The 17,150-nt window shown below is 54.6% G+C and overlaps 1 protein-coding gene across 1 annotated transcript in view; it reads right to left on the bottom strand.

Annotated features, from left to right (window-relative positions):
* LOC140404157 (uncharacterized) overlaps positions 1 to 17,150 on the bottom strand; it is a 96,715-nt gene that overhangs the window by 58,756 nt on the left and 20,809 nt on the right. The window contains exon 7 of the mRNA XM_072492574.1: positions 3,584 to 3,645. Within this exon, the coding sequence (XP_072348675.1) occupies positions 3,584 to 3,645 (62 nt within the window). The remainder of the gene's footprint in view (positions 1 to 3,583; positions 3,646 to 17,150) is intronic.

The raw sequence follows: 17,150 nt of genomic DNA, 5'->3' as shown, positions 1-17,150 counted from the left end.
TGGGTTTTTTGCAGAGTATAATACACAGTAACTTGCGCCTGCTAGTTTTCGCCTGTGTTGGCTGAATTTCCCTTCAGCCTTTGCGGTTCTCCATTTTAAGTCGGGAAGTGGCCAACTCAGATGGCTACACTGTTCACCGCCCGCCGCTACCTCCGCCACCGCTGACCAGCCCGGGACCTCCCAGCATCGGCCGCAGCTCGCCTCTATCACCGTGGATCAGTCCCGGCCCCGCAACCTCGCGACCGCGACGAGGACGGTGATGATCGATGGGCACGAGACGACCTGCCTTTTTGACACCGGGAGCACAGAGAGCTTCATTCACCCCACTACGGTAAGGCGCTGCTCCCTCCCGGTAGACCCTATCACCCAGAAAATCTCCCTGGCCTCCGGATCCCATTCTGTGGAAATCCGGGGGTACTGCATCGCGACCCTCACTGTCCAAGGCGTAGAGTTCAGCAACTTCCAGCTCTACGTCCGCCCCCACCTCTGCGCTGCCCTGTTACTCGGCCTGGATTTTCAGTGCCATCTCGAAAGCCTAACTTTCAAATTTGGCGGACCCCTACCCCCCCTCACCGTCTGCGGCCTCACGACCCTTAAGGTCGACCCACCTTTCCTGTTTGCGAACCTCACCCCGGATAGCAAACCCATTGCCACCAGCAGACGGTACAGTGCCCAGGACAGGACCTTCATCCCGTTGGAGGTCCAACGGCCTCTGCGGGAAGGGGTCATTGAGGCCAGCAACAGCCCCTGGACAGCTCAAGTGATGGTAGTGAAGACTGGGGAGAAGCACAGAATGGTTATCGACTACAGACAGACCATCAATCGGTACACACAGCTCGACGCGTACCCCCTCCCACGCACATCTGACATGGTCAAATCAGATTGCGCAGTATCGAGTCTTTTCCACAGTGGACTTGAAGTCCGCCTACCACAAGCTCCCCATCCGCCCAGAGGACCGCCAATACACTGCGTTCGAAGCAGATGGCCGCCTCTATCACTTCCTTAGGGTTCCCTTCGGCGTCACTAATGGTGTCTCGGTCTTCCAGCGAGAGATGGACCGAATGGTTGACCGATACGGACTGCGGGCCACCTTCCTGTACCTAGATAACGTCACCATCTGCGGCCACGATCAGTAGGATCACGACGCGAACCTCCAAAAATTCCTCCAGACCACCGAACTCCTTAATCTCACATACAATAAGGAGAAATGCGTGTTCCGCACCAACCGCTTAGCCATCCTTGGCTATGTCGTGGAAATAGGAGTCCTAGGGCCCGACCCCGACTGCATGCGTCCCCTCCTGGAACTCCCTCCCCCCCACTGCCCCAAGGCTCTGAAACGATGCCTGGGGTTTTTCTCCTATTACGCTCAGTCAGTCCCTAATTATGTGGACAAGGCCCGCCCACTCATTCAGACAACAGTTTTCCCCCTGGCGGCTGAGGCCCGCCAGGCCTTCAACCGCATCAAGGCAGACATCGCCAAGGCCACGATGCACGCGGTCGACGAGTCCCTCCTCTTCCAGGTGGAGAGCGATGCATCGGACGTAGCTCTGGCCGCTACCCTCAACCAGGCGGGCAGGCCCGTGGTCTTCTTTTCCCGCACCCTCCATGCCTCCGAAATTCGGCACTCCTCTGTCGAAAAGGATGCCCAAGCCATTGTGGAAGCTGTGCGACATTGGAGGCATTACCTGGCCGGCAGGAGATTTGTTCTCCTCACTGACCAACGGTCGGTTGCAGGGCAAGAACAAAAATGACAAGAACTTGAGGTGGAGGATCGAGCTCTCCACCTATAATTACGAGATTTTGTATCGACCGGGGAAGCTCAACGAGCCCCCTGATTCCCTATCCCGTACATGTGCCAGCGCACAAGTGGACCGACTCCGGGCTCTCCACTGTGACCTCTGCCACCCGGGGCCACCTGGTTCTTCTATTTCATCAAGGCCCGCAACCTGCCCTACTCCATTGAGGAGGTCAGGACCGTCACCAGAGACTGCCAAGTCTGCGCAGAGTGCAAGCCGCACTTCTACCGGCCAGATCGACGTGCCTGGTGAAGGCCTCCCGCCCTTTTGAACGCCTCAGCGTGGACTTCAAAGGGCCCCTTCCCTTCACCGACCGCAACACGTGCTTTCTGAACGTGATTGATGAGTACTCCCTTTTGCCATCCCATGCCCCGATATGACTTCTGCCACGGTAATTAAAGCCCTGCACAGCATCTTCACTCTATTCGGTTTCCCCACCTACATCCACTGCAATCGGGGATCCTCTTTTATGAGCGATGAGCTGCGTCAGTTCCTGCTCAGCAAGGGCATCGCCTCGAGCAGGACGACCAGCTACAACCCCCGGGGACACGGGCAGGTGGAGGGAGAATGGGACGGTCTGGAAGGCTGTCCTGCTGGCCCTGCGGTCTAAAAATCTCCCGGTCTCCCGCTGGCAGGAGGTCCTCCCCGACGCACTCCACTCCATCCGATCTCTCCTCTGCACCGCGACTAACGAGACCCCTCACGAAAGTGTGTTTGCCTTCCCCAGGAAGTCCACCTCCGGGGTCTCACTCCCAACATGGCTGACAGTTCCTGGACCCGTCCTCCTTCGGAAGCATGTGCGGACCCATAAGTCGGACCCCTTGATCAAAAACGTCCACCTCTTACATGCTAACCCGCAGTACGCCTACGTGGCTTCCAGTGAGGTTATCTGGTCACTATTTCACAACACGGTCTCCTCCACCGCCTTCAACAACTCACCATCCTCCCACCCTGTCTCCGAGGTCTTTCCCAATGCCTCTTTTATCAGGCCCAATGCATCCTCCATCGACTTTTTGAGGGTCTCTATCATCTCACTCCCTTGCCTCAAGGTGCTTGCTGAACTGTCTCTCAAATTAGCCACCGTTACCTCAGTCAGCTTATCCACAGTAATAGGTGCAGCCCCACCCAATGAGCTTGCCTCTGACATCTTTGTTCCCAACAGACTCCGCATCTTCCCCAGCTCCGGTGAAGGGCTACCGCTCGTACCCTTCTTTCCAGTATTCTTTTTTGCAGTCTTTGACATCTTCTTGCAAAGAGCTATTAAATGGGGCGGGTCTGTCCAAAAATTGCCACCGGGAATAGGGCTAAAAAGGGCCAAAAACAGAGGACTCTGGTGGGAGCTACCTTGCATGCAACCTGCTTCTACATGCCGCAACTGGAAGTCCAAATACTTTCAAGTTACAATGAACCAAACTTGCTACTTTATCAACTCAGTTTGGATTCCTTGTGGTCTACAAAACTCCCACAGTCCAAAGATGTGCAGGTTAGGTTGATTGGCCGTACTAAACAAATTTTCCCTTCATATCTAAAGAGGTTAGTTGAGGTTACGGAGATGAGGTGCGGGTGTGGGCCTCGGTAGGGTGCACCTTCGGAGGGTCGGTGCAGACTTGATGGGCTGGATGGCCTCTTTCTGCACTGTTGGGACTCTATGACTTCTATTCTCATCCAGCACAAAATGTACCAGATAACACCACCCTTACATCCAATAAGATGAAAAGATATCCTAGTAAAAACTCTGGTCTTCTGAGCTTTCTAAACCCTGATGCCTATTACTGTGTCCAACTTACACTGTCACATCTTCTTCACATGTGAGATGACACTGCAATCTATTTATTTCTTCTTTCAATCCCTGTTTGGAAAAAAAAGTAAGAACATATATTTAACACTAAGTGCACATATTAATTGTTATTTAAGAATTAATACAAGAGCAGGGATGTACTTCTGAGGCTGCATAAGGCTCTGGTCAGTCCCCATTTGGAGTATTGTGAGCAGTTTTGGGCTCTGTATCTAAGGAAGGATGTGCTGGCCTTGGAGAGGGTCCAGAGGAGGTTCATAAGAATGATCCCTGGAATGAACAGCTTATCGTATGAGCAACGTTTGAGGACTCTGGGTCTGTACTCGTTGGAGTTTAGAAGGACGAGAGGGGATCTTATCGAAACTTACAGGATACTGCGAGGCCTGTATAGAGTGGACGTGGAGAGGATGTTTCCACTTGTAGGAAAAATTAGATCCAGAGGACGCAATCTCAGACTAAAGGGACGATCCTTTAAAACAGAGATGAGGAGGGATTTCTTCAGCCAGAGGGTGGTGAATCTGTGGAACTCTTTGTCGCAGAAGGCTGTGGAGGCCAAATCACTGAGTGTCTTTAAGTCAGAGATAGATAGGTTCTTGATTAATAAAGGGATCAGGGGATATGGGGAGAAGCTGGAGAATGGGGATGAGAAAAATATCAGCCATGATCGAATGGCAGAGCAGACTGGATGGGCCGAGCGGCCTAATTCTGCTCCTATGTCTTATGGTCTTATTGTGGATATTCGTGTAACACTAACTGCAGAGTTCAAGAAGGCGGCTCACCACCACCTTCCCAAGGGCAATTAGGGGCAGGAATTAACTGCTGCTTTCGCCAGCAATACCTGCATACCATTATGAATTTAAAAATAAATTACCTATTCAATTGAAATTCTACCTGCTGTCAGGCTGGATTTAAACTCGGGTCCCAAGAGCCTGGGCCTCCAGTTACTGAAGTGAAAGTCACCTTTGAAGAGGGAGTTGACTGGTGGTGATTTAATCTGAGGGTCGCCACACCTGAGGCAAGGGGCAAAGTTGAGAAGACGAAGCCTTCATGGATAACCTCAGCCAGTACGAGAATGAACTCCACACTGTTGGTGTCACTTCACATCATGAGCCAGCCATCCAGCCAACTGAGCGAATCGACCCCCGAGCCAAATTGCTAGTGTGAACACATTACCATTGCACCACCATCACCCCTCAAATTATCGGTGATAAAATTATCTTTGTAACAGTAGTATAACCATGGAGCTTATGAGGACAATATAACCATAGTAACAAACTAATTAGAATTTGAGAAAATGGACCGCACAAAGTGGCGCCGGCAACACACAGACCCGGCCTGCCAAAACTGCTCCCCTGTAACCCCCCTCGCCACCCCCCACCAGTCCCCAAAACCCCCACCCATCAGCGGAATGACCCCCCCCCCCGGACTGTGGCAGCGCTGGACAGTCTGCAGCTGCCATGCGAGGTCCCCAAACGTTGCGATGTCACACGCCCCACGCCGCCGGGGAGGGGAGTGGGGGGGGAGGGGGGGGGGGGGGAAATCCAAGTATCCCTAAAACTCTACTACAAAGGAGAAGAAACATGGGAGGCTTGGTTCTCCTGAACTTGCAATACTACCACTGGGCAGCCACGGCGGAAATTATTTGTGCGATCATTAGCCTTAAGTTGTATAACAGTCTAACCCATGACACAAACTTGGGCCCAATCCCAAACCGCACACAGATACTTCCACTCCACCCTATCGAAGGCCTTTTCCGCATCCAAAGTCTCAATTACCTCCTGCTACCGCCCCCGTTTGATCCTCCCCAACAATAACAATGCTCGAGAGGCACTCCTCCAATCCAAGCACCAGCACCTTTGCAGCCATGTTCAATAACAAAATTTGCCGATACGACCCGCATTCCACTGGGTCCTTCTCCTTGGCCTGCTCCTCCATTCATCACGATCATGGCTGATCATCCAACTCAATAGCCTAATCCTGCTTTCTCCCCATAGCCTTTGATCCCATTCGCCCCAAGTGCGATATCCAGCCGCCTCTTGAATATATTCAATGTTTTAGCACCAACTACTTCCTGTGGTAATGAATTCCTCAGGCTCACCACTCTTTGGGTGAAGAAATGTCTCCTTATCTCTGTCCGAAATGGTTTACCCCGAATCCTCAGACTGTGACCCCTGGTTCTGGACACACGCATCATTGGGAACATTGTTCAGGAGCAAGATAGATGCCTGCATCATGGTCTCCGGGAGTGACCCCCAAGCCATTGAATCCTTTAGTAACAACGGTACCAGCCGGTCGGCAAACCTTTTATAAAATTCACCAGGAATCCATCTGGCCCAGCGCCTTACCCGTCTGCATATTTCCAATTGCCTTCCGAACTTCCTCCGCCCCCAATGTAGGACACTCCAGCCCCTCCAAAACCTCCCCCATGTCCAACTCATCCTCCAGTGGTTCCAACCTACATAGCCTCTCATAGAATGCCTCAAACGCTGCATTCACCTTCTAAGACACAGCCACCAGCCCACCTCCCATATCCTGCACCTGAACAATCTCTCTGGAAACTGTCTGCTGTCTCAAATGGCCAGCGAACAAGCGGCTGGCCTTCTCCCCATATTCGTATATTGCATCCTTTATGCACCACAGCTAGCGCACTGCCTTATCCATGGTCGCCAGGTTAAACTGCGTCGACAATACCTTCCTACTAGCCAACAGCTCTGGGGTGTGACCCTCCATACATTTACTGTCAACCTCCAGAATCTCATACACCAGCTGTTTTTTCCTCGCCTCCCTATTCACCTGCGCCTTATATCAGGCATTGTCAAAGTCGGGGGCGCGATCTACGGGTAGGTCTTGGGCAGGTGTCGGGAGGGTCGCGGAGCCGTCCATCGCGGCGTTCACGATTGCGCAAATTTGCACGCAACAGCCGGCTTTTAATTATGCCAGCTGCAAGCGGCCTTTTTACCATCTAAAAAAAAAATGCGGCCGCACTGCGTGTGCGTGCCCGTTCATCGGTGCGCATGCACAGAGTTTTGAACATGCGCACAGATGAACGAATACGCATGCGCAGTGCGGGCGCACTTTTTTTATATGGTAAAAAGGCTGCTCGCAGCCGGCATAGTTAAAAGCTAGCTGCTGCTCGCTCTGCCCGGTTCGGAAGTGCTCGGTTCTGCTGCACGAAGATAAGGCCGAGTTTCCCCTCGGCGACTAGCACCATCGGACCTACCCGCAAAGATCCACCGCCATGGCCTCCACCTGGGAACTCGCCTGTATCTACAGGGCACTCATCCTGCACGACGTCGAGGTCACTGTCACCGCGGTGTGGGGCATCAGTGTGCTCACCGATCTGTGACAATCACTGGTTTCTCCCAGGGGGGCTGGATGGGGGCTTTAAGGTATGGCAGTGGGCAGGGATTGAGAGGTTTGGGGATCTATTCACCCAGGAGGGCTTTCCGACCTTGGAGACATTAGAGGAGGAGTTTGATTTGCCGGGTGGGAACGGGTTTCGGTATCTTCAAGTGCTGGACTTTGTACAGAGACAGGTCCCAAGTTTTCCTCGCCTCCCCCCTGAGGGGACTACAGGGTAAAGTGCTATCAAAAATAGGAGTTGGAGGTGGGAAAGTTTCGGACATATACAGGGAATTGTTAGAGTGGGAAGGGGACCCCTGTCAGAGAGGTGAAGAGGAAGTGGGAAGAGGAGTTGGGAGGGGAGCTGGAAACTGAACTGTGGGAAAAAGCCTTGAAAAGGGTAAATGCATCCTCGTCCTGTGCGAGACTTAGCTTGATTCAGTTCAAGGTAGTCCACAGGGTTCACATGACGGTAGCTCGGATGAGTAGGTTCTTCGAGGAGGTGGAGGACAGATGTGGGCGGTGTGGGGGTAGCCCGGCCAACCACGTTCATATGTTTTGGGCATGTCCGAAACTGAGGGAACTCTGTCAGGGATTTGCAGATGTTATGTCGGAAGTCTTGGAAGGTAGGGTAACTCCGAGTCCAGAATTAGCAATATTTGGGGTGTCGGAAGATCTGGGGGCAAAGTGGGGGAGGGAGGCCGATATCCTGGCCTTCTCCTCTCTGGTGGCCTGGAGACGGATCTTGCTGAGATGGAGGGACTCGGAGCCCCCGAAATCAGGAGTGTGGGTCAGCGATATGGTAGAGTTTCTCAGTCTGGAGGAAATTAAGTTCGCTCTAAGAGGATCAATACAGGGATTCGCCCGGAGTTGGCAGCCGTTCATCGGTTTCTTTAACAAAAACTGAACGTCAGCAGTAAGGGGGGAAAGGGGAAAAGGGGGGGGGGCGAGGGGGGGGGGGGAGGAGGAAAATAGGAAGCATGGTAATGTTAAATAAGATCAGGGAATTTAGTATACGGGTAATTGGGGATAGGGCAGGATAAATGTGGTACGTGGTTTATTGGTTGTTAGTTTAGGGGGTATTTTGTGCGTCGACCCGCGTGGTTGTTTTAGAAATGTCAATATGTTAAATTGTGAAAATTACAAATGCTTCAATAAAATATTTTCTAAAAAAAAAAAAAACAGCTGGTGTGACCATTGAGCCTTTCTGGCCTCGTTTGTTTGCCAAGGCATTGGCTAATATTGACGCCAATGGTCTGATCTGCAACGTTGGTGCTGGTAGCAGTGCCCCAGCTGCTGCAGCAGTTGTTTCCACTGCTGCCTCTGTTGCTGCTGAAGAGAAAAAGGAAGAGAAGAAACAGGAAGAATCTGAAGAGTCTGATGATGACATGGGCTTTGGTCTCTTTGATTAAATGTGCCTTGCAACAACATTTTTACAATTGTCAAAAAATAAATAAAAATTGAATATAAAAGCCGGCTGCAGCTGAAGACCGTAAATTTGCGCAATCGGAGACGCAGAAGATTTCTTTAAAAATTCTATGTAATCTTCCTGCCTGAGGGAGGCAGGGTGCAGGTCACGGCCCCCGAATATTGCCATCACGTGCTTTGGGCGCAATCGCGATTCCTCCATTTTGTCAGCAGCAAACAAGGTAAGAGAAAGTGGTAGGTGGCGAAGGTCGGCCGGCGTGGGTCGCGAAGGTCGGCCGGCATGGGTCGCGATGGTCGGCCGGTGCGGGTCCAGAAGGCCGGCCGGCGTGGGTCGCGAAGGTCGGCCGGCGTGGGTCGCGAAGGTCGGCCGGCGAGTGTCGCGAAGGTCGGCCGGCGCGGGTCCCGAAGGTCGGCCGGCGTGGGTCGCGAAGGTCGGCCGGCGTGGGTCGCGAAGGTCGGCCGGCGAGGGTCGCGAAGGTCGGCCGGCGCGGGTCCCGAAGGTCGGCCGGCGTGGGTCGCGAAGGTCGGCCGGCGGGGTCGCGAAGGTTGGCCGGCGTGGGTCGCGATGGTCGGCCGGCGCGGGTCCCGAAGGTCGGCCGGCGTGGGTCCCGAAGGTCGGCCGGCGCGGGTCCCGAAGGTCGGCCGGTGTGGGTCGCGAAGGTCGGCCGGCGGGGTCGCGAAGGTCGGCCGGTGCGGGTCCCGAAGGTCGGCCGGCGTGGGTCGCGAAGGTCGGCCGGCGTGGGTCGCGAAGGTCGGCCGGCGAGGGTCGCGAAGGTCGGCCGGCGCGGGTCCCGAAGGTCGGCCGGCGTGGGCCGCGAAGCTCGGCCGGTGCCGGTCCCGAAGGTCGGCCGGCGCGGGTCCCGAAGGTCGGCCGGCGAGGGTCCCGAAGGTCGGCCGGCGTGGGTCGCGAAGGTCGGCCGGCGTGAAGGTTGGCCGGCGTGGGTCTCTAAGGTCGGCCGGCGTGGGTCGCGAAGGTCGGCCGGCGTGGGTCGCGAAGGTCGGCCGGCGAGGGTCGCGAAGGTCGGCCGGCGCCGGTCCCGAAGGTCGGCCGGCGCGGGTCCCGAAGGTCGGCCGGCGTGGGTCGCGAAGCTCGGCCGGCGCGGATCCCGAAGGTCGGCCGGCGCGGGTCCCGAAGGTCGGCCGGCGCGGGTCGCGAAGGTCGGCCGGCGCGGGTCGCGAAGGTCGGCCGGCGTGGGTCGCGAAGGTCGGCCAGCGAGGGTCGCGAAGGTCGGCCGGCGTGGGCCGCGAAGGTCGGCCGGCGTGGGTCGCGAAGGTCGGCCGGCGAGGGTCGCGAAGGTCGGCCGGCGCCGGTCCCGAAGGTCGGCCGGCGCGGGTCCCGAAGGTCGGCCGGCGCGGGTCCCGAAGGTCGGCCGGCGCGGGTCCCGAAGGTCGGCCGGCGCGGGTCCCGAAGGTCGGCCGGCGTGGGTCGCGATGGTCGGCCGGCGTGGGCCGCGAAGGTCGGCCGGCGTGGGTCGCGAAGGTCGGCCGGCGTGGGTCGCGAAGGTCGGCCGGCGTGGGTCGCGAAGGTCGGCCGCCGTGGGTCGCGAAGGTCGGCCGCCGTGGGTCGCGAAGTTCGGCCGCCGTGGGTCGCGAAGGTCGGCCGGCGTGGGTCGCGAAGGTCAGCCGGCGTGAAGGTCGGCCGGCGTGGGTCTCGAAGGTCGGCCGGCGTGGGCCGCGAAGGTCGGCCGGCGTGGGTCTCGAAGGTCGGCCGGCGTGGGTCTCGAAGGTCAGCCGGCGTGGGCCACGATGGTCGGCCGGCGTGGGTCCCGAAGGTCGGCCGGCGCGGGTCGCGAAGGTCGGCCGGCGCGGGTCCCGAAGGTCGGCCGGCGTGGGTCCCGAAGGTCGGCCGGCGCGGGTCCCGAAGCTCGGCCGGCGTGGGTCGCGAAGCTCGGCCGGCGTGGGTCGCGAAGGTCGGCCGGCGCGTGTCCCGAAGGTCGGCCAGTTGGTAAAAATGGGCCCCTGGAAAAGAAGTTTGAAAAACACTGCCTTATATGCAATCATCTCTCTCGCACAACCCCCTTCAACACCTCCCATAACACCGACGCTGAGACTTCCCCATTTTTATTAAACTCGACGTACTCATCAATCGTCCTTGCCACCCTCACACAAAACCTCAGATCTGTTAACAGCCCTACATTGAAGCTCCATGCCAGCCGTTGGGCTGGCCACCTCTTCAGCACCACATCCATTAGATACGAGCATGATCTAAAATTACAATTGCCGAATATTGTGCTCTCCACACCCATGGCAACGGGGACCCCCATAATAAAAAAAAAATCAATACATGAATAGACCTTATGCACTGGTGAGAAGGCCCCCTGGGTGTAGAAACTTCCATGGATCCACCCGACCCATCTTCTTCATAAGCACCACCAACACCTTTGTGCCCCCCCCCCCCCCCCCCCCCCCCCCACACAAAGGGGAAAAAGCCTTCTGCTCAAAACGGTCCATCTTTAAATTCAAGACCGTATTCCAATCACGCCCCAGGATCAAGTGATGCAGGTCCATATCCGGGATAGCCGGCAACACCCGCTTCATGAAATCTACATTGTCCCAATTTGGAGCATAGACATTCACCAACACTACCGACCTGCCCTCCAACACCCCCAAGACCCTAACATATCTACCCCCTGATCCGCCACCACCTTCTGCACCTGAAACCGGACTCTTATTGACCAGGATTACCACCCCGGGCCCTACTGTCAAAGCCCGAATGAAACACCCGAGTTACCCAGCCCTTCCAAAGCCTTACCTGGTCCATCACCCACAAGTGAGGTTCTTGCAACAACACCACATCAGCCCTCAAGCTCTCCAGGTGAGCAAAAACTCTCGCCTGTTTTACCGGGCCTCCCAATCCCAGCGTGTTCCACGTCACCCACCGAATCCGGTCCCTCACACCCCCCCCCCCCGGGGGATGCATTCCCCCCCAACATTCCCAACCAGCAGTGCCCGCCCAAGGTGGCACCTGGCCCCACCCATCCCCCAGTCACTGTTAGCAAACTACCCCTCCCGATCCCATAAATCCCACAACCACTTCCCCTCAAGACCGCTCATATCTCCCCCATCCCATTCCCCACCATTCGCCCATCCTAGGCACGTCGAAACCGGCACAAACAGGATCAGCAGACCCTAGCCCCTCCCCCGACCTCCCATTTACTAGCGAACTGTGGATTGTACAGGGAACCCCACCCCCCCTCCAGAGCCCTCCTCACCCAAAAATCAGTTTGGGGGATGCACCAACAGTAAAATAATGAACCTTCCATACCCACTCCATCTTTCCAAATGCCATTGTCCCCCTTTCCATATGCCCCTAAAAATCATAAAAGAATAAAAGGGAGAGAAGCAACCCAATCTGTCGAACAGTAACTCAAAACTATTTTCAATTAATGATTAACACCACCAAAATAAAAAGAAAAGACAAAACACATAGCCCTCCAACCCGCCCCACTTCACAATAAAGTCCCCCTTCAACCATTCTCAGTTCAGTCCAAGGCCCTCTGCCTTAAACCTAAATATTCATATGGGGTTGTGTCGTATGATGTCTCATTAAAGAACAAAGAACAAAGAAATATACAGCACAGGAACAGGCCCTTCGGCCCTCCAAGCCCGTGCTGACCATGCTGCCCGACTAAACTACAATCTTCTACACTTCCTGGGTCCGTATCCCTCTATTCCCATCCTATTCCTGTATTTGTCAAGATGCCCCTTAAATGTCACTATCGTCCCTGCTTCCACCACCTCCTCCGGCAGCGAGTTCCAGGCATCCACTACCCTCTGTGTAAAAAACTTGCCTCGTACATCTACTCTAAACCTTGCCCCTCTCACCTTAAACCTATGCCCCTTAGTAATTGACCCCTCTACCCCGGGGAAAAGCCTCTGACTGAAAGACCTCGTTCTAAATTATTACAATTGCCTGTACTCTGATATTTAAGGTAATAAACTAATAGAAGAAAACAGACCACTATCTAGGCTGACACAACTGCATGATTAATTGGGTGAGATACCAGAAGGGGAGAAGCTTTTGTGAAACATAAAATATAGGAGCAGGAATAGAAAAATCAGGCCCATCAAGACTACACCAGTCTTCAAAATGATCATGGGTGATCTTTGGCTTAACTCTACTTTCCTCACCTACTCCACATATCCCTGGATTCTGAGTTCCCCAAAATCTGTCCATCTCAGCCTGTAATATATTAAACGATGGAGCATCCACAACCCCCTGTGATACACAATTCCAAAGATTTACAACCCTTTGAGTAAATCAATTCCTCATCTCAGGTTTTTTTTACGATCAACCTCATCCTAATATGATGCCCCTGTGTTCTATGTTCCCCAGGCGGATGAAATAACCTTGGTGTATCTACCCTATCAAGTCCATACAGAACCATAAACGATTCAGTAAGATCGCCTCACATTCTTCTGAACTCCAAAGAATATAAACCCAGTTTACTCCGCCTCTCACACAGGACATTCTTCTCATCTCAAGGATCAATCTAGTGACCCACTGCTCTATCACCTCCATTGCAAGCGCTTCCTTCCTTAAATATGGGAACCAATACTGCATCTGGTATTTCAGGTCTGGTCTCACCAAAACCATGCACAATTGTGGCACGACCTCTTTATTTGTGCACTCCAATCCCCTGTACTCCAAGAACTGTATCCCAGTTTTGTGAGGGCCACGAAAAATCCAGCACGAGTTTCAAGGATACAAAGAAATTACATTTATTTACAATAACATATATACACAACAGCAGCAACCTTGCTTGCTGCTTACTCCTTCCTGCTGGTTCCAAACTGGCCAGCATTATTTATACAGGCAGTCTGCTAATGATTTCTCCGCCCCCATCATTGGGGAAGCTCATACTCCCACAGGATTGTGGGATTGTCATTAGTCCCCAGCCAATGGTAAGCAGGCAGGTTATAACATCCCTCCCCCGCAAAGTCCAAGGAATCCACTGAAGACCCTGGCGAAGGAGGGCGTCGGACTCGTTTTGCCGCAGGCCGGACACCATTTGCACGAGGCGCTGGATCGGGCGACGTGTAACGAGACGGAGACCGGCGCTTCCGTGATGAACGCCTAACAGTTGTACATCCACGGCCTGTGGGCCTAAGGATTCCCCCTCTGATGCGTCCTGTGTCGCCATCTCGGAGTCAGAGTCTGCTGCCTCTGTCATCTCGGCGTCTCTATCTCCGCGCGGTTCTGTAACGACCTGCGCAGGCTTTGAGTGACGCACCAGAGGAAGACTGTGAGGACTACTTTCCATTATCTCTGGTCTCTGCGGCTATAGAAATGAGCTCCGGGGGCGGGGAAACTTTGGAAGGGATAGTCTTCTGGACTGAACGTGGTCGACATGTTTGCGCTGGAGACGACCCTGGGCTTGCACCTGGTAAGATATAGGGCCCGTTTGGCGAAAGATTACGCCAGGGACCCACTGGGCACCACCAGCAAAATTGCGAACAAACACTGGGTCACTGGGCGCAAACTGCCGAATCGGCCGATGCCGAGAAAAACCCTGTCCCTGCCGTTCTTGTGTGCGGCGTACTTTTGCGCCAATGTCCGGGAAAACCATACTAAGGCAGGTGCGAAGTCTCCGACCCATTAGGAGTTCTGCGGGAGCTACCCCAGTTACTGCATGGGGGGTGGTCCTATACGAAAACAAAAAGCAAGCCAGTCTCGTATCCATTGACCCGGAAGACTGCTTCTTTAGGCCTCGTTTGAATGTCTGCACTGCGCACTCCGCCAACCCAGCACGGTAGCATAGTGGTTAGCATAATTGCTTCACAGCTCCAGGGTCCCAGGTTCGATTCCGGCTTGGGTCACTGTCTGTGCAGAGTCTGCACGTTCTCCCCGTGTGTGCGTGGGTTTCCTCCGGGTGCTCCGGTTTCCTCCCACAGTCCAAAGACGTGCAGGTTAGGTGGATTGGCCATGCTAAATTGCCCTTAGTGTCCAAAATTGGCCTGAGGGTTGATTGAATGGGGTTACTGGGTTATGGGGATAGGGTGGTGTGGGCCTCGGTAGGGTGCTCTTTCCAAGAGCCGGTGCAGACTCAATGGGCCGAATGGCCTCCTTCTGCACTGTAAATTCTATGATTCTAACCCATTTGAAGCCGGGTGGTAAGGGGCAGTGCGGATATGGCGTATGCCGTTCATCTTCATGAACCTTGCAAACTCCTCACTGGTGAATGGAGTGGCGTTATCCGTGACCAGCACCTCGGGGAGGCCATGTGTACTAAAAGACAAACGCATCTTCTCAATTGTTGCACAGGACGTTGTGCCTAGCATCTTATGCACCTCTAGCCTGGGAGCTGCCTATGCTGCCCACCATACAGGACTATGTGTCGAACCTTTGACAGGACTGGCTCCGTCTGGGTCCACTCATGGATCTGTGATGCTGTGACAGGCAAGGTGTCCATAAAATTTAGGGTTGCAACCACCTCACCGGTCGTGGGGGTCGACATGGGGCCAGTCGATAAAGGCAATCGGCTCAGTGCGTCGGCATTCGCTACCTGCGTTCCCGGTTTGTGCTCCAGAGAGTACTCGTATGCAGCGAGCAACAAAGCCCAGCGCTGGATCCGTGCGGAAGCAATGGGCCTATCCTCTCTGAAAAGTCCCAGCAGAGGCTTATGATCAGTCACGATAGTGAAGTGGCGGCCATACACGTACTGGTGGAAACGTTTCACCGCAAAGACCACTGCCAGGCCCTCCTTCTTGATCCGCGCGTACTTTTCTTCCGCTGCAGTCAATGTGCGGGAGGCGAAAGCTATCGGCCGCTCGGCCCCGTTCTCCATCTTGTGGGACAGGACGGCCCCAATACCATACGGGGATGCATCACATGTGACGAGCAAAGGCTTTCCAGGATCATAGTGGGTTAGTAACCCAGACGACGACAATTGTAGTTTTACCCGCCGGAAAGCGGTTTCTTGCAGCTGGCCCCAAACCCAGGTGCGATTTTTCTTTAGCAGAAGATGCAACGGGGCCAGCGTAGTTGCCAGATCGGGGAGGAACTTCCCGTAATAGTTTACGAGGCCGAGAAAAGAACGAAGATGTGTCAGTCGGGGCGGGGGCCTGTTGAATCGCGCGCACCTTCTCTGCGACGGGGTGCAAACCTTCGCGGTCCACCCGATAACCCAGGTAGACTACTTCCTTCGCCCGAAAGACGCACTTTGTGCGACGTAAACGGACTCCAGCCGCCGAAAAGCGTCTAAGGACAGCCTCCATATTTTCCAAATGTTCCTGCTCCGACATCCCGGTGTTAAAAACGTCACCTCAGTAGACAGCGACACGCGGTAAACCTCTCAAAATGCCCTCCATAACGCGTTGAAGGCCCCGGTGCATATTTATTTATTTAAAAAATATGATTATTCAGAATTTTTCAACAAAATTTTCAACCATACAAACCCCGCATCCCCCCCCCCCCATAACAAAAAGAAAAGAAAAGTCGCATAGCAAGACATAAACATATCAAATCAACATAATACAGAACTTTGTACATTGGATTCCTCCTGCACATATCAACTTTCCTGAACATTTATGTATTTTCTTGCTCAAGTGCCCCCAAGAAAACCCCCCTTCACCGTCCACCCTTCTTCCCCCCCTCCCAAAAGAGATCTCCCCCCCCTCCTGGGTTGCTGCTGCTGCTGACCGAACTGCATCTAACGCTCCGCGAGATAGTCTAGGAACGGTTGCCACCGCCTGGAGAACCCCTGCACAGACCCTCTCAAGGCAAACTTTATCCTCTCCAACTTGATAAGCCCTGCCATGTCATTTATCCAGGCTTCCACACTGGGGGGCTTCGCCTCTTTCCACATTAACAAGATCCTTCGCCGGGCTACTAGGGACGCCAAAGGCCAGAATGCCGGCCTCTTTTGCCTCCTGCACTCCCGGCTCGTCCACCACTCCAAATAGTGCTAGCCCCCAACTTGGCTTGACCTGGACTTTCCCCACCTTAGATATAGTTCTCGCAACACCCCTCCAGAACCCCTCCAGTGCCAGGCACGACCAGAACATATGGGCATGGTTCGCCGGGCTTCTTGAGCACCTCCCACATCTGTCCTCCACCCCAAAGAACCTACTCAGCCTCGCCCTGGTCATATGCGCTCTGTGAATAACCTTAAACTGTATCAGGCTAAGGCTGGCACACAAGGAAGAAGATTTAACCCTACTCAGGGCATCAGCCCACAGACCCTCTTCAATCTCCTCCCCCAGCTCCTCCTCCCATTTACCCTTCAGCTCCTCTACCAAAGCCTCCCCCTCTTCTTTCATCTCCTGGTATATCGTCGACACCTTGCCCTCTCCGACCCATACGCCTGAAATCACCCTGTCTTGAATCCCTTGTGCCGGGAGCAGTGGAAATTCCCTCACCTGCCGCCTCACAAACGCCCTCACTTGCATGTACTTGAATGCGTTTCCCGGGGGTAACCCAAACTTCTCCTCCAGCGCCCCTAGGCTTGCAAATGTCCCATCAATGAACAGGTCCCCTATTCTTCTAATCCCTGCCCGATGCCAGCTCTGAAACCCCCCGTCCATCCTTCCTGGGACAAACCGATGGTTATCTCTGATCGGGGACCACACCGAGGCTCCCAACGCACCCGTGTCGTCTCCACTGCCCCCAGATCTTTAGCGATGCCGCCATCAACGGACTCGTAGCGTACCTTGTCGGCGAGAGCGGCAGCGGTGCCGTCACCAACGCCCCCAGGCTCGTTCCTTTACAGGACGCCATCTCCAGCCTCTTCCATGACGCCCCCTCTCCCTCCATCACCCACTTACGGATCATCGCCACGTTGGCTGCC

Source organism: Scyliorhinus torazame, chromosome 29 (genome assembly GCF_047496885.1).
Source record: "Scyliorhinus torazame isolate Kashiwa2021f chromosome 29, sScyTor2.1, whole genome shotgun sequence".
NCBI classification, from domain to species: Eukaryota; Metazoa; Chordata; class Chondrichthyes; order Carcharhiniformes; family Scyliorhinidae; genus Scyliorhinus; species Scyliorhinus torazame.
This window is presented reverse-complemented; position numbering and strand designations above follow the sequence as displayed.